The 24,148-nt window shown below is 41.1% G+C and overlaps 1 protein-coding gene across 1 annotated transcript; it reads left to right on the top strand.

The window, feature by feature from the left end:
• Nucleotides 1–78: 78 nt before the first annotated feature.
• Nucleotides 79–19,087, top strand: SAMD10 (sterile alpha motif domain containing 10). Its single transcript, XM_072110879.1, has 5 exons — nucleotides 79–522; nucleotides 11,220–11,401; nucleotides 13,517–13,685; nucleotides 15,056–15,196; nucleotides 16,491–19,087. Exons 1-5 carry the CDS (start codon nucleotides 438–440, stop codon nucleotides 16,508–16,510), a joined length of 597 nt encoding a protein of 198 aa, XP_071966980.1. The 5' UTR covers nucleotides 79–437; the 3' UTR covers nucleotides 16,511–19,087.
• Nucleotides 19,088–24,148: the final 5,061 nt, after the last annotated feature.

Below are 24,148 nucleotides of genomic sequence, written 5' to 3'. Positions count from 1 at the left end.
TCATGTGTATAGGACATCAGTGTAAGCTGCAGAGCATCTCATGTGGATAGGACATCAGTGTAAGCTGCCGAGCATCTCATGTGGATAGGACATCAGTGTAAGCTGCAGAGCATCTCATGTGGAAAGGACATCAGTGTAAGCTGCAGAGCATCTCACGTGAATAGACCATCAGTGTAAGCTGCAGAGCGTCACATGTGGACAGAACAACAGTGTGGGCTGCAGAGCATCTGGTAAAGACCTGCCATCTCCGTAAGCTGCAGAACATCTCATGAGCTCAGGACATCTGTGTAGGATAATCAGCAGCTGGCTGGTTACTAGTGACCCGGCGGTGTACACCCTCCACCCATTGTCACTCCCTCCTCCTCCCTGGGTGCTGTGTCTGCTGCTGGAGGAGGGAGGCAGCCCCAGCACCCGGCTGTCTATGACCCGGACGACCGATGTTCACTGACCTTCGAGCTCGGATCGGTGAGAGGGAGACTGCAGGGAGAGGGGACTACAGCCCGGAGAGGGGCGGTATGGACGGTGAGTGTGACCCTGACTGCTGGGACCACAAGATGTCATGTGTTGTATGGAAGAAATCATAGTACATGCATGGCGTGTTATAGGATAATACATGAGATATTACTGATCACAGACAGCGGATATATATATGTGTGCATGGGATATATACTTATAGTATAGGATGGTATACATATAGGATAGCATATGTACAAGGCAGTGGTATAATGTGATGATACATGTGTACAGATACATCTGTATATTATGATGTACAGGTGTACATGGGGTATGTGTATAGAGCAGTGATCAGTATATTATGATGTACAGGTGTACATGGGGTATGTGTATAGAGCAGTGATCAGTATATTATGATGTACAGGTATACATGTGGTATGTGTATACAGTAGTGATCAGTATATTATGATGTACAGGTGTACATGGGGTATGTGTGTAGAGCAGTGATCAGTATATTATGATGTACAGGTATACATGTGGTATGTGTGTAGAGCAGTGATCAGTATATTATGATGTACAGGTGGACATGGGATATGTGTATAGAGCAGTGATCAGTATATTATGATGTACAGGTATACATGTGGTATGTGTATAGAGCAGTGATCAGTATATTATGATGTACAGGTGTACATGGGGTATGTGTATACAGCAGTGATCAGTATATTATGATGTACAGGTGTACATGGTGTATGTGTATAGAGCAGTGATCAGTATATTATGATGTACAGGTGTACATGGTGTATGTGTATAGAGCAGTGATCAGTATATTATGATGTACAGGTGTACATGGGGTATGTGTATAGAGCGGTGATCAGTATATTATGATGTACAGGTGTACATGGGGTATGTGTATAGAGCAGTGATCAGTATGTTATGATGTACAGATGTACATGTGGTATGTGTGTAGAGCAGTGATCAGTATATTATGATGTACAGATGTACATGGGGTATGTGTATAGAGCGGTGATCAGTATATTATGATATACAGGTATACATGGGGTATGTGTATAGAGCGGTGATCAGTATATTATGATGTACAGGTGTACATGGGGTATGTGTATAGAGCGGTGATCAGTATATTATGATGTACAGGTATACATGTGGTATGTATGTGGAGCAGTGATCAGTATATTATGATGTACAGATGTACATGGGGTATGTGTATAGAGCAGTGATCAGTATATTATGATGTACAGGTATACATGGTGTATGTGTATAGAGCAGTGATCAGTATATTATGATGTACAGGTGTACGTGGGGTATGTGTATAGAGCAGTGATCAGTATATTATGATGTACAGATGTACATGGGGTATGTGTATAGAGCAGTGATCAGTATATTATGATGTACAGGTGTACATGGGGTATGTGTATAGAGCGGTGATCAGTATATTATGATGTACATGTATACATGGGATATGTGTATAGAGCAAAAAATAATATGATGGACAGTTGTATATGGGATAAACATGAATAGTACATGTATGTAGGGCCTTGTATAATCTGATGTCCCAATGTAATGGTGTAGTTATTTAGGGCTGTGTACGGTAGGAAACATAGCTATATATAGTATACATGGTTTTATGAAGCAGTTTGTATATGGAGGAAGGTATAGGTACAAATGTTTAGTATAATTTGTAGTGTTAGGGTGAAGACACACGTGGCGTTTTTAGGCCGTTTTTGGGCCGTTTTTCGTTTTTCAGATCGTTAAAAACGCATCAGTTTTTTTTAAATGCATGCGTTTTTGGCCGGTTTTCCAAATTTGCGCAATTAAAAATGGACAAAAATGCATGCGTTTTCAAAAACACATGCGTTTTTAAAAAACGGATACGTTTTTTAACGCATGCGTTTTTAACGATGTGAAAACGCGCTAAGGGTGAAGACACACATGGCGTTTTTGGGCCGTTTTTGGGCCGTTTTTACTTAGTGCGTTTTCAGATCGTTAAAAACGCATGCGTTAAAAAACGCATGCGTTTTTGAAAACGCATGCGTTTTTGTCCGTTTTTCCGAAATTGCGCAACGAAAAACGGACAAAAACGCATGCGTTTTTAAAAAACGGATGCGTTTTTTAACGCATGCGTTTTTAACGATCTGAAAACGCACTTAGTAAAAACGGCCCAAAAACGGCCCAAAAACGCCATGTGTGTCTTCACCCTAACTAAAAACGGCCCAAAAACGGCCTAAAAATGCCACGTGTTTCTTCACCCTTAGTTTGAATTAAGTTTGAATTAAGATAATTGCTCAAACCTGTCAAAAACGCATGCGTTTTCAAAAAACGCATGCGTTTTTCAAAAACGCATGCGTTTTCAAAAAAACGCATGCGTTTTTTAACGCATGCGTTTTTAACGATGTGAAAACGCACTAACTAAAAACGGCCCAAAAACGGCCAAAAAACGCCATGTGTGTCTTCACCCTTAGGTGAAGACACACATGGCGTTTTTGGGCCGTTTTTACTAAGTGCGTTTTCAGATCGTTAAAAACGCATGCGTTAAAAAACGCATCCGTTTTTTAAAAACGCATGCGTTTTTGTCCGTTTTTCATTGCGCAATTTCGGAAAAACAGACAAAAACGCATGCGTTTTTTAAAAACGGATGCGTTTTTTAACGCATGCGTTTTTAACGATTTGAAAACGCACTTAGTAAAAACGGCCCAAAAACGGCCCAAAAACGCCATGTGTGTCTTCACCCTAACTAAAAACGGCCCAAAAACGGCCTAAAAATGCCACGTGTTTCTTCACCCTTAGTTTGAATTAAGTTTGAATTAAGATAATTGCTCAAACCTGTCAAAAACGCATGCGTTTTCAAAAAACGCATGCGTTTTTTAACGCATGCGTTTTTAACGATGTGAAAACGCACTAACTAAAAACGGCCCAAAAACGGCCAAAAAACGCCATGTGTGTCTTCACCCTTAGGTGAAGACACACATGGCGTTTTTGGGCCGTTTTTACTAAGTGCGTTTTCAGATCGTTAAAAACGCATGCGTTAAAAAACGCATCCGTTTTTTAAAAACGCATGCGTTTTTGTCCGTTTTTCATTGCGCAATTTCGGAAAAACAGACAAAAACGCATGCGTTTTTTAAAAACGGATGCGTTTTTTAACGCATGCGTTTTTAACGATTTGAAAACGCACTTAGTAAAAACGGCCCAAAAACGCCATGTGTGTCTTCACCCTTAGGGTGTGTTAAAACTTTCAGTTTTTCAAATACAGTTTTTGATTTCCATACTAGGAGTGGAGTGAAAAAGAAGAGGCCTAGTAGCACCACTCAGTTATATGTTCTTACCCATTATAATCCATACCTGCTTTTGGCTTTGAAAACTACATTTAAATTTCCATCTACATTTTTTGCCTCCATTTTGCAGTTTTCCATTTAAAAATCATTGGATAAAGAATACATTTCTGCCATTGATTTCACTATGTGGTCACACGTACCGCTAGCGCTGCGTTAGCATACGCATGATTAGCCTATGGGGGCGGACCTCGGCTCAAGCGCATTCACGTTTCTATGGAAATGCAAGTGATCAGTCAAAAGAACCCGATATCTTACAATGTTTTAATGCAAAACACTGGGTTCTGGCTACTGATTATCTTGCGCATATGCGAACGGGCCTCGACCTGCCCTCATAAACGCATCACTAGCGGTACGCGTAACGCACCTGAAAACACAACCAAACAATAAGAAAACGCATGTGTTTTCAATGTGTTCAAAAAGCAACATAAACACCATGGGCATATTTATCAGGAGGCCCTGAAATAATTGCAAATGCTGGCTTATTGCTAGTATTTGCGACTATTTTGCCCTCTCCGCCACCTTTACGCCAATGGGGCGTGAATGAGCGTGTGGGGGTAACATGGCCGGCGTGGCGTTGTTATACCAGCACCGGCGCACTTGCTGTTGCCGGTGACATAAAAGTCGCTGGATACGTACAATAAACGCTGCACAGCAGCCTGCCCGGATACATCAAGAGGTCGGAGCTCCGGCCTATGATAAATATGCCCCCATGTGTGTCACCTGCCTCATTTACAAACGCAATGCAAACATAATGGGGGCGAGTAACCAGAACCCAGTGCTTAGCATTGTACAAGCCTTGATCAGTGTCCCCCATAGTATTTTTTCAGCCAGACATATATCGGGCCAGATTTCAGAAGTGAAGTGCAGTTTGCTTCACGAATGTCCCAAATTATTGAATATTGGTACACTTTCTTCAATTATCTGGTGCACACTGCACTACTCGGGAAGTGTACACCATCATTTTTTAGGTGTGCCTTTATGATACAGCATGCAACACAATTCTATCTAGTCGCAGTCTAAAATTCCTTTGCCACATTTATTTAGGATTTTAGATCATTTTTAGGCACTTTGTTGAATTGGGGAAAAAGGGTGAATGGCTTCAATGACTTCAAAAAGATAGTGTGGGGCAATTATTATTTTTGGTGCTATGTGTTGTTTTTAGCACTTGAATTTATTGGTGTAATACTGTGGTGCACATCGTTGGTTGTGGTCATACGCACTGCTGGCGCTGCATTTACATAATGCAGTCCTAGCGCACGGGGGTGTGCCTGGGCCTATTGGAATATGAGTTTCCAGTGAAGCGCATGCGATCAGTAACAAATTGTTTGCGTTTCACTGGTTTTACAAACGCAGTGCTAGCAGTACGTGTGGTACACTGTAAGAAAAACAAGCAAAGCTGGTGCCACACGTAAGTGGGTGTATATGTATGTGATGTGTTTATATGTGTAATATATATTCTGTATGTATTTTATACTACATGGCGATAAGCTGTATGCATTTTATACTACATGGCGACACGCTGTATGCATTTTATACTACATGGCGACACGCTGTATGCATTTTATACTACATGGCGACACGCTGTATGCATTTTATACTACATGGCGACAAGCTGTATGCATTTTATACTACATGGCGACAAGCTGTATGCATTTTATACTACATGGCGACAAGCTGTATGCATTTTATACTACATGGCGACACGCTGTATGCATTTTATACTACATGGCGACACGCTGTATGCATTTTATACTACATGGCGACACGCTGTATGCATTTTATACTACACGGCGACAAGCTGTATGCATTTTATACTACACGGCGACAAGCTGTATGCATTTTATACTACATGGCGACAAGCTGTGTGCATTTTATACTACATGGCGGCATTCTGTGTGCATTTTATACTACATGGCGGTACGCTGTGTGCATTTTATACTACATGGCGGTACATTATATGCATTTTGCATTGCTTTATTTTCACACCAAACCAATATGATGGATCTGGTCCTGACACTACCTGATATATTACGTATATGGGGGGGGGGCGCGTCTCTCTATGGCTCGCCTCAGGCAGCAGACAGGCTTGGTACACCCCTGCATAGAACCCATGCATGGTAGATGCAAGTGGTTGGGAGGAGGCAATTTTAAAGCTGCTCCCACAACATAGGATGGGGGTCAGCGGACCCCTATTAGTGTCAGGGCAGATTAATAAATATTTTATATATTTTAGTTTAGTTGGCATGATGTATAATGCTGGTTGGCTGACAGCACAGCCTCAGCCAATCAGATGCAGGTTTACTATGAGCTCTGCCCCCCCCCCCCCACCCCCATTCTTTCCCCTGAACAGTGCACAACTTTACACGAGCAGGTGACAGCAGCAGTGTACTGTCAGTGTTAACCCTTTCACGACCCGTGACGTAATAGCACGTCACGGGTCGGCCGCGGGTGCATGGAGAGGGCTCACGCGCTGAGCCCTCTCCATAGCCGGTAAGTCTTTGCTGCATATTGCAGCAAAGGCTTACCGGTAACACCCGCGATCGGTGCTAGCACCGATCGCGGGTGTTTTCACCTCGATCGCCGCCGGCAATGCTGCCGGCGGCTTCAAAAGCATGGCGGCGCGTGGGCGCCGCCATCTTTTCGAGAATCGCCGCTCCCCGTGACATCATCGGGGAGCGGCGATCCGTCGCCATGGTAACCTCGGGTCTCGCGAAGACCCGAGGCTACTTCTGGTTAACCCATGCATTACAATGTGCTATCAGCACATTGTAATGTATGAGGAGTAAAATCCCCATATACTGCCATACTGTAGTATGGCAGTATATGATAGGATCGTGCAGACCCCCTAGGGTTAAAGTACCCTAGGGAGTCTGAAAAGTACTAAAAATAAAAATAAAAAAAAGTTAAAAAAAAAAAATTTATAATAAAAAACCCTAAAAACTCAAATCACCCCCCTTTCCCTAGAACTGATATAAATATAAATAAACAGTAAAAATCATAAACACATTAGGTATCGCCGCGTCCGAAAATGCCCGATCTATCAAAATATGATAACGGTTTTTTACTGCGTTTAATCCCGTAACGGAAAATCGCGCCCAAATTTGAAAATGGCACTTTTTTTGTCATTTAAAAAAATTAAAAAATTCTATAAAAAGTGATCACAAGGTCGTACAGTCCTAAAATTGATAACATTGTAAACGTCATCAAAATCCGCAAAAAAACGACACCACCCACAGCTCAGTACACCAAAGTATAAAAAAGTTTTTAGCGCCAGAAGATGGCAAAATCCCCCAAAAAATTTTTGTACAGGAGGTTTTAATTTTTTTAAATGTATGAAAACATTATAAAACCTATACAAATTTGGTATCCCCGTAATCGTACCGACCCAAAGAATAAAGTAGACATGTCATTTGGGGCGCACAGTGAAATCCGTAAGATCCAAGCCCACAAGAAGGCGGCACAAATGCGTTTTTTTACCAATTTCACTGCATTTGGAATTTTTTTCCCGCTTCCTAGTACACGGCATGGAATATTCAATACCATCTCTATGAAGTGCAATTTGTTACGCAGAAAATAAGCCGTCACACAGCTCTGTACATGGAAAAATAAAAAAGTTATGGATTTTTGATCATGGGGAGTAAAAAATGAAAATGAAAAAACAAAAAAGGGCCAGGTCCTGAAAGGGTTAACTACAAAGTTCCCCACAAAGTTACACATATGTAAGTAATATTTCTGGGGGGATCATTTAAACCACTAAACTAGCAGTCTCCACATGTAGTCTTAGTTTACATAATGTGGTTGACTTGCGTTGAGCTTGGCCTGTTCACACTTGCGTTTTGCCTGAAACGGATGCGATTTGAAACAAGCTACGTGTGTAATATAATAATAATTCTTTATTTATATGGCGCACACAGATTACACAGCGATGCACAAAACTTGTCAAATTGGTCTCAATGGGGCTCACAATCTAATCATCCTACCAGTATGTTTTGGAGTTACGTCTAACTGGGGGAGATTTATCAGAAATGTCTGAGCAGAACCAATTGCAACCAAGTTCGGATCTCAACCACTTTTATACGTGATCAAAACTTATGACAGGTTCCATTTTAATTGTTCAAAAGCACAGAAAATGCAAACCTTTGAGCTCTGTTGATAGTGTTTTTATTGTAATACAAAAGATTTTAACGTTTGAGCTATGTTTTCTCAATTAAAACCTTGTTATTCTAGTTCAATTTTTGTGTTGGCACTTCGCTTCAGGTCAGAAGGGTTTGGGTTGCATTTTGGGCACTCTGCCTCTAAAAGGTTCGCCATCACTGGTTTAGGCCCCTTGGTATAGGCTGGCATAAAGGGCATAATAATCACAATTCTTGGTGGTTCTCAAGACATTGCAATTATTCCAGGGCTTCTACGCCAGTTTCCTGGCATAGAATCCTTGATGAATGTCCCATTTACTTTATATAATGTCCCCTAAATAACAGGTAAGTGCCCCCTGCATACCCTCAGTACCGTATATAGCCAGCCAATATATATCCAGCCACCCCCATAGTATATAGCCAGCCAGTCCCCTGCCCCCCCCCCCCAATATATAGCCAGCCGGCCCCCCCCCTCATCCGTAGTATATAGCCAGCCAGCACCCCATGTAGTATACAGCCATCCTGCCCCCATGTAGTATATAGCCATCCTGTTGTTTAAGTGTATAGGCATGTAGAGGGACAATGAAGGATAGTGGCAATACCCCTAATGGCAGTATATGAATATATACTGTAGTCCAAAAAGCGTGTGTGGAGCGGCACCGTGTGTAAAAACAATGTCGGGTGCAGGTCTTCTTAAGAGGTCCGACTTAGACCCCAATATGTAGTAGTAGACAATCGAGAAGCAGCACTCCAAAAAATTCCATAAAGAAAAAAGTTTATTCCACCATAGTAGTGCGACGTTTCGCCAATTCAATCACGGCATTATCAAGCTTGATAATGCTTGATAATGCCGTGATTGAATTGGCGAAACGTCGCACTACTATGGTGGAATAAACTTTTTTCTTTATGGAATTTTTTGGAGTGCTGCTTCTCGATTGTCTACTACTGAATATATACTGTTATATAACTGTTCATTTCCGTTAACAAAATGCATTGTAAACGCGATGTTAACGCATGTGTTAATATTGCGTTTACAAACGTAAACGGTAATGTAATTAGGCAAATTACCTCTCATCAGCTGTTGTAATGCATTTCAAACGCAATGAAAACGCGTCCAAAACTCAACGTGTGAACGCGCCCTCAGAAACGAGATGTCTTCCTCGGATATGACCACCTCACATTTTGGCACCGGTGGTCAGACATGGGCTATTGAGTCCTGCCTGACCACCTGGCTTCAGCAATCATTACCACAGGACGACTGCGGGACATGGAGTAATTCCACGGACATTTTATATTCAGAAACTTTTTGTTTCCTTGTGCAATCCTCCAGCAGAGGTGGCCGTATCCAGGGACACAGTCTTGTTTCTAAGGGACCATATTACTACATTTATGAGAAATTATCTTCACCCAGGAACATTTTTTTTTAATAACATCTAATTGAAGAAATGTTTATATATGGAAGATTGTTGAATCTGAATGTGAATACCCAGACGAGAATACGCCTTTAAGTCAAATACAACGTTATTCACCAGATTTAGCGTAAGTTCTGGTATTACCCATGAGCTCACAATTCTGCTGCATCTCCTCTGTACTGTTATCTTCTCGTATGAAGGGGAGTTGCATGAGGACAGTCTAAAGAAAGACCATATTTATCATTTTATATATTAGGCTTGGGTCTGGCATGTTTCTAGTAACATAACGTTGTAATAATCTTTGTTCTGATACCATGTCTCTGTAGTAAGCTTGGTGCAGATGCTATAAATTTGGTTCTGGTGACATATTTCTACAGTAAGCTTGGTACCAGTGCTGTTTATTTGCAGTCATCATGGTTCTGAAACTGTATCTATATAGTAGCTTGGTTCCTCTGCTATATATGTGCAGTTGTAGTTTGGTATAGTCCTCATTTAATATGTTTAGTTATGTTACAGTTTCTGTGTAACAATGTGCATATTTGTTATATTAGTGTTTTAATGTAGTAAATATTAGATCATTAATAAAAATAACAATAAACCATTGGCTCCAGTCAGTGATAGTTGTAATGTTATACTACTATACCCCATTGCATATATAAGATAGGAAACTAATGTTCACAGGGTAGGGGGTCCCACTAGACTTGCCAGTCTGGGGCCCTGAAATTCCTAGTAGTGGCCCGGTCACTATTTCACCAAGCCCCTCAGTGGGACAAGTGTTTATCTCTGGAGACTGCTTTGCTGTACAGTTCCCTATTAGCCATTGCTGTGACTGAATGATCGAATGCAAACATGAGAAGAGGGTCACTTACTTTTGACCAGAGAATTAAATCATCCCCTATAATGTCAGCTGGTTCCTTCTTTTTGGCTTCCTTTTTTTTGCCCATGTTTTCTGTCATGCCCATGTTTCACATGAATATGCTAATTGGATTTCCTCTTCATTCACACTCTCCCCTCCTCCTCTGTAACTCGATTTCATGCCAGAGGCGTTGCTGTGAAAATAAAAGTATGGAGAATAGCAGCTTTGTTCTCTGGCGCTGTACACTTCCCTATAATCAGTCTTCTTCCCGATTCACCATACATCTGCATATGATGGGTCAGGTGATCCACTACTTCTCAGTGACCTTGTCCCCCATACCAGAGGGCTTCAACCTTTAGATACATAGACTGGTGCTCCTACTGATGGATTCCCCTGTTTCACTTTAGTAAATGGGTGACCATGAAAATATAAAATTCCTATGTCAACAACACTGGGAACATGTTCAACACAAGGCCTGTGGCCCCCAACCTTTATCCACCTCACAGCTTGATGCATCCTTGAGATGAGACGCCACAACAGCCATGGCTAAATCTTCTACAGAGATCCTGCTCATGCTGTCCTTACACATCAGCTACAGCCAATGGTGGGGAGGTTGGTTGGGTTTAAGATATTGGGTGGTAAAATCTCTGGTGGAATGTCTGGGTGTGCTTTAGTTTGTCAAGAGGATAATGTGGCATATTGACAGAGTTACAGTACCATAACTCTTATTGTGGAGTTTAGTGGGGGATGTATTGGTAAAAAGAATGTGGACAGGTGGTGAGTCCATATCCTTGTAAGATAAATCCCTTCTCTGCCCCTGCATTGTTATCAGGGGTGGATAATGGAGATGGGGAGCATAACTAAGCACAAGTCACTTCTGCAGTATTCGGTATTACCAGCAGCACAGGGGTACGCTGAGTTATAATATTGAGTATGTTATGTCCTTACGATGCTTCCTGAGAAACACACAGATTAGTAATAGTAACCTGTCTTTTAACCATATGTTCTGATTTGACAGCTGCCGCTCACTTCCGGTTTTGTCAAAGCCTACTCGAACACACAGTATCTGCTGAGAACTTAAACCACCGTTTTCGGCGTGAGATCGGTAATAGTCTTACGTGGCACGATGGCCGGGGTCAAAGATCGACTGGAAGCAGAACCATCAAACTTCTTAAACAGCCTGGCACAGAAGTGTCACAGGTAACAATTTACTTTCATTTTGCTTTACTAATGTTGTATTTAGCTACATCATGAATAGTACTCAGATCCAGAGCGGCACTTTTGGCTTCTGGTAGACCGCACTTCCACATATAGTTCTGCTGCCTTTGTGTCAGTACAGAGAGGGCTTTGCTGTTGGACATGAAAAGATCACCGTTTCTCTACATCTCATGAAATGCCTTGATAGATCATGGTCTCACAGGGCGCAATTCAGCTGATGGTAACCTGCAGCGATTTACAGAGAAACCCACATCCACATTTCCGCTGTAGTATTTAATATCATGGCAGCAGAGGAAGTTTCAGCACACACAGGGTTAAGTGTTTCTGCACAGTGTAACAACCTGTGAAGCTACAGCATGGATGGTCTATGGTAACACCCCCTGAGCCCTTCTTGGTCATTAGCATAATTTTAAGGAAGATAACAAATATGAGAAGATTACCACAGTCACAGTGCCTGGATCTATGAGCAAGTGTCCCTGGTTTAATGTTAGATTTAAGGGCTCAACACGTTTTTCCCACATAAGTTATTTTGTGGGTACATCAGGAGACTTTAAAAGCAGGATGGGGGGGCGGGGTAACTACAGGGGTAGCAGCCATAGCAGCAGCTACTGGGCCTGCAGGGGCCTGTCCTCCAAACCTCCCATACTATGAATGGAGGATGTGCACCGTTATGTTGCATATTGTTCATTATAATATCAATAAAACAGTGCAAATCTTCCACAGTACACACCCAGCAGTTTAGATAAAAAGCGTCAGGGGGGAGAGGACAGCAGAACGGCAGGACTGGGAATCTGTTATCTCTGCGTCTTTTTTCCCTGATGTGATTAAATGTTACTGGCCTGAGTGTGTGTATACGATATGCGTGAGTATATTTGCTGTATGTCAGTATATGGTACTGTATGTATGTGTGTATATTCTGTATATCTGTGTGTAAATGTGATCTGTGTGTATGCTGTATGTGTTTGTGTTTATTATGCAGATTCTGTAGGTATGAGTTTATACTGCATATATGTACTGTATATGTAATAATATGATGTATATGTACTATATGTGTGTATCTGATGTGTGTATATGATGTTTATATATGAATGTATAAATGTATGAGCTCATGTATAAAAGTGTGTATGAGTGTAAAACTGTATGTGTGTGCGTACAAATATATATATATATATTTTTTAGAGGGGCCTCATTTAGAAGATGTCTTTGGGGTCCAGCCTCTCCTAGTTATGCTCCTGTTTCAGAGACAAACAATCATGCATCAGAGCCCTGATGGTGGAATGTGTGGAGTCCCAATATCCAATGCAGGCGGTCCTCTACTTACAGACGACCCCTAGCTACAGACGAACCTCTCTGCCCAATGTGACCTCTGGTGAAGCTCTCTGGATCTTACTTTATTCCACGGCTGCAATGATCAGCTATAATGTGTGTGTGATGTTTTATTGATAATCCTTGTTCCCATTACCTCAAAAAATTTTGAAAATCCAGTAGTCACTGGGATAAAAAAAGTTTTGTCTGTAGTTACAATGATGAAATATACAGTTCTGACTTGCATACAAATTCAACTTAAGAACAAACCTAAGGAACCTATCTTGTATGTAACCCGGGAACCGCCTGTACTATGCAAACATGACCCTGATGTCACTTTGCATATCCGCGTCATTATGACTGTACTGTATAATCCTTTTGAAAGTTTTCCTGCGCGACACCAAAATGAGTGCACACTGCATTCAGGAGTAGCGGGGGCTCTGATGGGCAGCTCATGTGTGACCTCCTTGGACAATGAGGTTAATTGGGTTATCTCATTATTATGGTGAGGTGTTTCACTAATCATTTAGACTTGGCGATGCGTGAAATGAGTAAGGCGCAGTGCGGTACATCTACTGCTATATGTATAATACTTGACATTGCTGTACTGAGGAAGTAGATAAAGGTACAGATGTGTTATTAAGGTGCAAACATACTGTATGGTCTAAATGTGCAGCGCGTGAATGAATGTTATTAATGCCCACTGGGAGGTCAGGGATTACCATTTCTGGGGCAGGAACTTGAGGCTACATCACTCCTGGAATAAGGAATTTCTTTTTTTCCCCTGTGCAGGTCAGACCCAGCGATCAATATGGTATATATCACACTAGTCCATCCTTTAGCTGCCTCACGAAACCTGTCGTCCTATGGACTCAGCAGGACGTGTGCAAGTGGCTGAAGAAACACTGTCCACACAATTATCTCACCTACGTCGAGGCCTTCTCTCACCATGCCATTACAGGTAGCTCTAAATTACTTACTCATAGTTATTGTTTTTCTACATACATCAAAAAATTACAGGTCCCAGCATCTTGTAATAATGCATTCCTGTTAGGGAATCGCCTTCGAGAACTTGGTATACAACTCCCATTCTTGTCAGAAGGTCAGCTGCATAGCATATTAGTACAGCCTAGCGGGCTTTGTGTCACAGCCCTTCAGCCGACTGCTGGTAAATTCCAGCAGACACGCACCAGCACACACTGTGGGATCTGTATCCTGGGGCAGCATGGACTAAAAGTCTTAATGTACAGTGCAGATAAAGTACTGAGAGGGCACAATCTGCCCCCAGGAGAAGGAGATTAGGAAGAGGGGAGGGAGCAGAAAGACGCAAATGGAACAGTGAAGTGATGAAGGAAGGATAAGCTCAGAATCCAGACAACTACATGCTGAATAGGGAAAAGGATTAGGATATATAGGGATGAGATAATCCGCATCTATAGGAATCTATGGAGAGGTGATAATCAAGATCTATATAAATGAGAAAATTAGCATCTATAGAAACAAGACAATCAGCGGCTATAAGCAAAAGAGGTAACAAAGCTAAACTGAGGATAGGAATAGTCCTATAAATCTCAATCTATAGAAAGAATAGGGATACAGTTTATAAAGAAGAAAGAGTCAAGACCTATGCAGAGCAGAGAATACATATCTTTAGGGAATTTGGTATAGTTATCTATAACAACAAAGGAAATAGATTATTTCCTCTCTGCAGAAATGCTAACTGGTGATCTATAGTAAGGAGAGAATCGGCATCTAAATAGGAGAAAATTAGAACATTTACCGTATGTAAGTAAATAATCAGGGTAGTGATATATAGAAAACAGACAACATCTATAGAGAGAGGAATCATGTTCTGTAGGGGAGAGAAATTGGATTTAGGATACAGAGAAATGCTGTATACAGTAGATAGGGATGAGAAAATAAGGATCTTTAGATGGAGGACTGAATCGGAGCCTGTGGATGATCTATAGAGAACCAGGATATCTACAAAAATGGAATCCTGGTCTATGAAGAAGAATTAAAATCTTTACATTGAGGCAAAAACATTTCTAAAAATAACACATTACAATATATTTTTTAATTCTTTGTGAAACAGGGAGTCAAATGTAAGTGTATGTATATAGTTCTATCGAAGTATAATTTGCAGATTATAAATCACAAAGTCACCTGTCTCTTTTAGAGAGTCTATTATGTTAGAAAATGAGTGACTGTACTGTTTACTTCTACATTCAGCACGCTCCATTTACTACAATGTAGTATACATAATTTATTATGCATTTAGTAACCATACAAGCAAAGCAATCTAACAACCCCGGTATGTTCCTTTCTCAGGCCGAGCTCTGCTGAGGCTCAACGCAGAGAAGTTGCAGCGCATGGGGATCATCCATGAGTCTCAGCGGCAAGAGGTTCTACAACAGGTTTTACAACTGCAAGTGCGTGAGGAAGTCCGTAATCTGCAACTACTTAGTCAAGGTACAGGAAAGGTTGATCCATGAAGACAATTGTTGTCATAAATTACTTTCCACGTAACTTATGATGACCCGTAATGATCTTGGATTACACCCAGTCCCAGGACAAAGCACTTTGGTATACCAAAAGTGAATATACCAAACATGTGATCTTATATTAGCAGTGAATATATTGTACATATCAATATATCCCCCAGATATAAATATTTACTATAAATATACTGCACACCTAAATATATATCAACAATTAATATATTGCACACATAAATACATACAAGCAGTGAATACCTGCGCATAAATGTACATGGTGTAACAAAAAGGTTAAAAAAACTAATAACAAACTCGGGGTGTGGCAAGGGGTAACTTTAACATCTTAAATGGGAACTCACATTTTTTATTACGGATTCGGATTCCCCAGGTTCCGAATGAAGTTTGGTATCATTTAATATATTTTTGAAAAATATTTGACCTGTGTATTTTTAGTTTTTTTATCCAATGTGTATTTTACAACATATTCCACCGTCCTGACCTTTTTATTATACCCTGTATATCAGTGATGGCTAACCTATGGCACGGGTGCCAGAGGCGGCACTCAGAGCCCTTTCTGTGGGCACCCGGGCCATCACCCCAGCACACCAGACAGGACTCAAAGAATCTTCCTGCAGTTCCAAGCAACTTAAAAGATGCTGCTTTCAGTCATATTTTGATACTTACTACTTGGGACTGTAGGAAGAGGGAGAATGAGTAAACAGGGCTGAATTATCCTTGGAGGACCTACTGCTGGCCCTCACTGGAAAGAAGCTAAAATTATGAAAATATCTGCTTTCCTGAAAATACACTGATACCACAAACTGACCTCATTGTGCCCTCTCTATAAAAATAATAATAGTAATTCCTTTGTTTATATAGCACACAAAGATTATGCAGCGCTACACAGAGCTTACCAAATCTGTCTATATATTATCTATACCCCTAACACCACAAATGACCACTCTATACCACTCGCACATATCAACAAATACACTGTGACCCCTTATTATATTATAGTATATACTATATCCCCTGAATAAGTTATTATATTGTACCCCCACAATTTTACCCACTTAATAAATATTTACAGTTACCCCTTATTTCGTCATAAATGATGCAGGCAGTGCAATGGTATCATGTGTCAAAGAGAGAGCGCCGGTAGAGGTTTCTAAAAGTATATTTATTGTAACTTACAGTTGTGTTCACCGCCAGGGCCACTCCTACAGTTTGAGATTTATTTTCTTCATGTATTTGTCTTTCCTTTATAGCTTCCTTTGGGAACTTCTAAAAAGGTGAAATACATCTGGATGGAAACGGACACAAAATGGCATCAAACCAGCAGAAACGTAGGACCCTGAGAAAGACTGATTGACGTCTGGATTCCTTAATATCCACTGGTGGTTCTTGCTTTATTAGGATCGCTTACTATGAATAATTTACACACTGAGCAGGGTAACCATCTCCCCCAGACTTTTATCCCAAATGTCTCATTACACAGCTCAGTATTAATATATGTGCTGTATCCTTGAAACCGACACAGATAGAAGGGAATTTCTTAGTTCTATTCCCTCTGCCCACTAATGAGCATAATATGTGTTAGGATGCTTCCACGTCTCCTTTTTTTCCCTAAAATATTGTTTTGCACTGCTATGACTGCACCACTGTCAATTTTGATAGTTGCTGCAAAACTCAATGGAAATGATCAGGCGGATAAAGAGGTTGTCCAGGTTCGAACAATCCACAGGATAGGCCAATAAATATCTGATCATGGGGGGCTGAGATCTTGGAATAGGCAGGTTGGCCCAGGATAAACACAAAAGTGGAGCCTGCATAGGCCATCAATGCTTGGTCAGCACTTCATTTATTTCTACAGGAGCTAGATGGGCCAAGGTCCTGCTTAGATGGGAATTAAGTGTATATAGCACCACAACTCATTTATAGGAAGTCACAATATGTGCCAAATTTTTCAGTGAGTGAGTTGATACAACTTACTTTTTCGACTTTGGGACAGCTAAAAGTTAGGCCAAAATATTGTCCCACTTGGCATTCATTCTCCAGACTCCTTAGAACAAAATAGTATCTAGAACCATTAATAAATGTGCTGCGAATGGAATCATGGTTCAATTTAAGAAGTAAATGTGCCATTTTGTATTAGAATATTCCCTAGCAATAACATGAAGCCACATCTACAGACAATAGGTGGAACTGTACACATTTTCATTACCAAACCATATCAATTATTTGCTGAAAGTGGACAGCCCCTTTAAGAATTGAAGGAAACGTACCACATATATGCAGTGCTTCTAAACCAAGCACAATTAAATACTGGGGCGTGTCTCTTGAAACATGATCCATTCATCCTTTTGCTTCTAATAGCTTAGTTTTTATTAAATAAAGTTTTTTCTAAGTGATGCAAATGAGCCAAAGGGCATCCTGTCTACATAACAAGAGCCCCTTCTGGCTCTGTCGTCTGATAATTATTGACACCCATATTCAGCGTTTCTCCCCACCTCCTCCATCCCCTGCCAGAGAGCTCCTAAGGTGAATAATTATCAGACAACAGAGCCAGGAGGGGCTCCCATGATGTAGACAGGAGCCCCTGAGGCTATACTGAATAATTTTAAAAGACATTTTTCTCAAAAACTAAGCTATTAAAAGCAGAAGGAAGAATGGATAGTGTTTCCGGAGGCACACTCCAGCATGTCAGTGAGCTTGGTTTAGAAGCACTGCATCCATGTGGTAGATTCCCTTTAAGAGTCGGTAATGTGATTTATTTAGATTACAAAAGGGTTGGGAATCATAGTTTTGTTGCTATTTAAATTATGTTGGTGCTTGGAAATGCATGTTGCAGAATTAGAGGGGGTGTCCATTATTAATCACTAGTAAGCAAGGCAAGCATTGTAATATGCAACAGAAATAGAAGGGGCTAACCAATTTCTAAAGACCAATTTTTAACACCAATTTCAATGAAGTTTCCCTTTAAATGTGCAATATTGAGTCTAGAAGGTTAGATTACACATCATGTGACATGGAACCCACCTTAAATATTTCAGCAATAGCAGACTATATTCCTAATGTGAGATGTATGTAAATATGAGCTTGATCTACGGTATATATATATTTATTTGTAGGCTCTGCTGGTTCTAGCAGAACTGTATAATAATTATGATATGAATACATAGATATTATAGCTACATGCTATAGTTTTACCTAGTTATATATGATAGTGTACTACACAACGCAACATATTGTAGATGCAGGCCTCTCACAAGAGTAAATAAATATATCATGGTTATTACTATTCACAAATTATGTCAAACACTGGAAAAGTAATCATTGTCTTCCCCTTGCCCACACACATGAATTAAGAATGACGTCTGAATGTCTCTGTCATTAGAAACAACATTCTTCACCGTCTGAGACTAAAGGAGCTTGATATAGGCTATTAGTAAGTTACTATTACTTTGGGGGAATTACATTTTCAATGATGGCTGATTTTCCTTATGCTGTGTTATTATCTACTGCTCTGAAGCAAACGGAGGGGATTTTAACCTGCATCACATCAGAATGTATGTGTCTGTATATTTCACCCTCTGACCCTGTGTTATTATAGTTAGGCTGCTGATCTATTACAGGGAGGGGTCATACTTTTAATGTGGGCAGGCTTCCTATCACTGTGATATTATTTCCTGCACTGAGACGACAGAGGGGCTTTACCCCTGCAACTAGTTAAAGTGCCTCCACTAGCCTGGATAGTGTTTGCACAAGGTGAATGTTCCTGGTTATATGGGGTCCCGTCTTCACCCCTTTAGAGATCTTCCTTTTTTATACAGTTTTCTGAATAAACGTTCATTAATAATCTTGATCCTTGACTTTTTCTTGCATCTTTAGATTAAGAAATCCAAGCTATGCTTATTAGACTGTACCCGAAACTGATCAAAATCTTTTATACTGTATTTTATAAAGAATTTCACATGAATGCAAAACCTACTGATACAGATTGTTAAATGACATTGCCCATGTTACAGTTTCTGTGTGGAACCACAGGGACAAAAGGGGGGATAACCTAAAGAGTGACATTTGCTCTGGAAGCATCAAAGAGGTGTTTTCATTTTGTTACTTTGTACAATAAGTTTCCATGGGTTGATCTCTGGGTGCTGGTAACATTCTTGAATACCTTTGGTGAAACCCGTACAGGCCTAATACTCTTAGGCTCCTTCCACACAAATGTATACGTCATGGACGTGAATATAGCTGCACGCAGGAAAGAGGATGAGTGGGTGCTGCTCACCCCTCTCCTCCCAATTGAGAAGCAAGCGGCCGGAGCTGTAGCACATGGAAATATTGGAATATGTCCAATAATTTTCTGTGCATGGTCACAGCGGGTGAGATAATGGGTCACATTTACCTCCCCGGTCCTGCGCGATCCCCGATCTGTTATGTCAACTGATTTCCTGCCTGTGTTGCTTCCCCGATCAGGTCCGCTGGAGTTCACCATTTTCCTCCCGGTGTATGTAAGAGCATTGGATGCGTCACAAATTTAAATGTTAATTCCTGCGCTTAGTCCACATCCGTCAGATCATCCAATGGCCCAACGTCCCCCCCCCCCCAAACCAAAGGCAGAAACAAGTTCACCTCAGAGAAAATTGCCTAGAACAAAACCACAGCACAGTATTGGTCTGTTCAGGTTTTCTGCCGCTGGGTGTAGACATCACCATGCATTCACTTTACAGCAGATGTAGATTATGAAAATGCAGGGTCAAGTGAAGATAGTGCCAACACTCTACATTTGTAGGAATTTATCTATGGATGTAAACGTTTAACAAGCCAGTTGTTGTATTCATTTATCTTTCACCTGGACATACCCTGTCTTGAAACACAATTCAAATGCTACAAGTAGGAGCTTGGTCCCATCACAAATGCGTTTCCGGTAAAGCGATTGCGATCGGCAAGAAGCACCTCATGTTTTGCATTGTTTATACCCAAAACACGTGGTGCTTGTTGTCATTCGTTCAGTGGATGTAGTCAAGGTGGCCAACACAAATGGTGCTCCTCCAATTGTTCATAACCATGTTTATGGTCAATCACCTAGTTATTATCTACATTTTATGTGATTTTTTTTAATTTATAATAAATATAAAGTTCTCGTATCTATAAACACAGTCCTAGAGCCACATTGACTACATTTGCCATGGCCAACATGATGTCTACCACATTGCGAATGCCACCGGTGGCTTCCCAAAATAAAATTCCTCTGACCAGGTGAACGTCTATACACTGTGTGGTTGTATATCCTTACAATTCAAAGAAGATGAGCACAAATCCAAATGTGTTTTATTCATGTGATCTAACCTACTTGAAAATTACTACACTTAAGTTTGCGCCTTTCTTTCTTTCTTTCACTATATATCACCATTTATTCAGTTGAAACACATCTGTGATCAGGCCATGGTCCTCCTAGAAGCCTTTGGATTATGTTTCAAAACACAACTCAAACGCTGCGTGTAAACACGGCCTGCAGTTGTATTTATACAGTGTTGTGCACTGCTTTTTCATACAGGACTATAATGATTGCGTCACACGCTCTATATTAACGGTGCACCAATGCACACTTCCCGAGCAGTGTAGGGTGCACCACATTAATGAAGACTGTGCGCCAGTATTCGATAATCTGGCGCACCCTGCACATTAGTGAAGAAAACTGCACATAGTACAGACTACACAAATCTTCCACAATGATGAATTCATACAGAAATGTATAATTTCAGATTATTGCTGATAAAGTAGGTCCTACAAATTATTGATTCATGGGATGTACGTTTTTCACACAAGGCTTTTAGATTTTGGTTTCATTTTTAGTAAATGCATAAATATATGGTAGAATCTGTTTTGTTCATCTGAGCTTCTATTTATCTGCTTGTAAGACCTTCCAAGGATCAGATGTCGTTTGTATTATGTCCTGCACATAACAAAAAAGAAAGTGTGGACTCTCTCATGACTATATTATTCAACTCTTGGGTTTGCAACATGTGCAATTATAGAATGGAGTGGAAATGGCAATGATGAGTTCTTTACAAAGAACAAAAGGTATATACAGGGTAATAGCAGAAACAAGGTGTGCCTGTCCTGGAGACTATGATGTAATCAGTACATAAATAACAGTTTACTGTTTATATATAGGGTGTGAAAAATTCTGTCAAGTCGCAGAGCTAAAAGTGCTGCATGGTCCGATTCGGCACCGCAATGCCCCTTTAAGTGCACAATTTTGCCAAAACTTTTGAGAACGCGTTGGTGGAAATTTCTTGTCCCAATGAACTCTCCGTACCATAGGTGATGTCACTGGTACTTAAGATACACAGCTGCAGCAAAGTCGCCGGCCTGGGCTTCTGTGCTTTACTGTTATAACTAGTTATAACTTTGTTACAAGAAGTTACTCCAGGGAATTGTAGCAGTAACTAGCTGGCAGTAACAAGCTGGAGCATCCTTAGATGAATCAGCGATGGATAACAAACATCCAAAGGGATTTATTTCGGCAAAGGACTACCACATTTGCTGTAGCTCAGGAGACCGAATATGGAGGTACCCACACCCGGACCAACAATACCCACAGGTTGGTGTTTGCTACCTCGTACCCAGTTATCACTGTGATCCTTAAGTAGCTCTAATATCATTTTTAGCCAGCGTAGTTACTTTTTATAATTAAATATCAATTTGAAAAACCTTGTTGTCAGCAGGGGGGCACACTGATTTATACCAGCAAAGGCATTACATTAAGGTATCTACCATCCGCACATTGGGGCAGATTTACTTACCCGGACCTGTCGCGATCCCGCGGTGCTTTGTCCAACAAGGATTCGGGTCGGCCTCGATTCTCTAAACTCGTGCGCCCGAGTTCCTGCATCCGTCGCTTCTGTGCCGAGGTCCGCCGGAGTTCACCTTCTTCCCGGTGCTTGTAAGTGCGTGTCTTGAGACACATTTCTAAATGTTAAATCCTGCGCGTTGTTGGAATCCGTCAGGTTGTCTGACTGAGCCCTCCTCCCCCCACGCCCCCCGCCGATTTCTGTCACGTGCAAGCCGGCGCCAATGTGCCAAAATCCAGGGACAATTCGGTGCAAAACGGAAATCTGGGACCCAAACATATCGTAAAATAGAGGGTCTGCTGACCCCTGCCCAGGTTGAATAGAAAGTTTGCAGCACAAGAACTACTACTCTCCCTTCAAGTTCTTGTGTGCTGCAAATATACTGTGTGGCTGCCTCTTCATATCTAAGGTTCCTATCACGCAACGTCTGCTCACACGGCAGCACACTGGAGAGGAGGCTCCATAGGAAGAAGTGTGACGTGCCCATACTTAAAGGGGTTATTCGGCCGTTCTATCCAAAAATCAAAAAGCATTGCATCCCTTTTTTATGTTTCCTTATTTAATACACCCACGTTTTTCAATTTCCCGGTTATTAGAATTAATTTTTAATACATATTTTACCTTTTATGGCTGGTGGCATGAAATGATGTCTAAAGATGGCCGCTGCGCTCCACATGATATTAGTTCCCAGGAAACCACACTCCCAAGGAGCACTTTTGTGCACGCCCACATCACACGCTCTTCTTCAATTGGCTGTGTAGCAGGCAGGGACAGCGTGCACGCACACACGCTGGCGAGTGCGTGCAGCATGCACAGCAGAGAGAGCCTTTTACGCCTGCACGGCGGAAGACGCTGGTCGTTACCTTAGAGATCAGTAAGTGTAAACAGCTTTGGTTTGGCAAACTAACAATTACATTATCTTACAAATATTGAATTATTCGTAATAACTGTAAATTGGTGATTGCCAAATCTTTCTTTATTGCACCTTGTGGCTAGCAATGTCCGTGGCCTTAAAGGGGTTTAAGGGGGAAGATAGAGCCTGCAAGGTGGGCAAAACATCCATCAAATGGAAAGATGTATTGTGCATTCAACGCCATGGGAGCGTATGCAACCCATACCGCAACGGTATGGTACTGATTGCATAAAAAGAAAAAAAAGAATGCTTATATAATGCTCAATTTCGACAAACTTTTGAGGTAGAAAATATTTTATGATGGTCAGGTTAAGGGGACTGTAAAAGTACATGGGTTGTACACACAGTGAAGTCACAGTACAGGGATATAAACATTGTGATGTCAGTAGTACAGATATAATACACACCGTGATACAAAACTACACTGAGAAAACAAAGCAATTAAGTCACTGTATAGAGATAATAACAAAACATTGATATAAGAGAGGAATAGTAAGCACAGTGATGTTTCAATACAGTGATGTCACAGTGTATTGTTTATAAAAGGTGATGCCAAATTAGCATTGTTGTCAGAATACCAGGATAATACACACAGTGAAGTCATATTGGCGAAATATTGCACACAGTGATGTTACAGTTAAAAGAAAAAAAAACAGTTACAGGACATCTACCATCAAAGGACATCTACCATTCAGTCAAAAATATGGTAATGTTCTGGAGGTGCTGCGGTCTCCCAGAGAGGCTCTTGGCTCCGCTGCCATCCCCATCACCAAGGGCATGCATTCATTATTTGATAGTGGAGGCAATAGGTGCTCCGGTGACATAGGCAGGAGTGCCTCTTGCTCATTAGCATATTTTTTAATAAAGTCTTTTTTAACACACACATCCTGCTGTTCCAGAAGGTGAGAAAAAGGTTCCAACAACTAAAATACGGAATGGCCAAGTAAGTTTGGGCAGTCTACCATCAGAAATTCTGATGGTAGATGTTCTTTACAGGAAATCTACCATCAGGTAGGTCGCGAGTCGTGATCCCCGATACGGACTGTCCGACGATGATGCACTGTGCCGCGATCCAAGTAGATCGTGCGCCCGATATCCTGCATGTGTCACTCCCAACTCAGGTCCCCGGAGTTCACCTTCTTCCCGGTTTATG

This window comes from Engystomops pustulosus, chromosome 6, assembly GCF_040894005.1.
Source record: "Engystomops pustulosus chromosome 6, aEngPut4.maternal, whole genome shotgun sequence".
In the NCBI taxonomy this organism is placed as follows: domain Eukaryota; kingdom Metazoa; phylum Chordata; class Amphibia; order Anura; family Leptodactylidae; genus Engystomops; species Engystomops pustulosus.
This window is presented reverse-complemented; position numbering and strand designations above follow the sequence as displayed.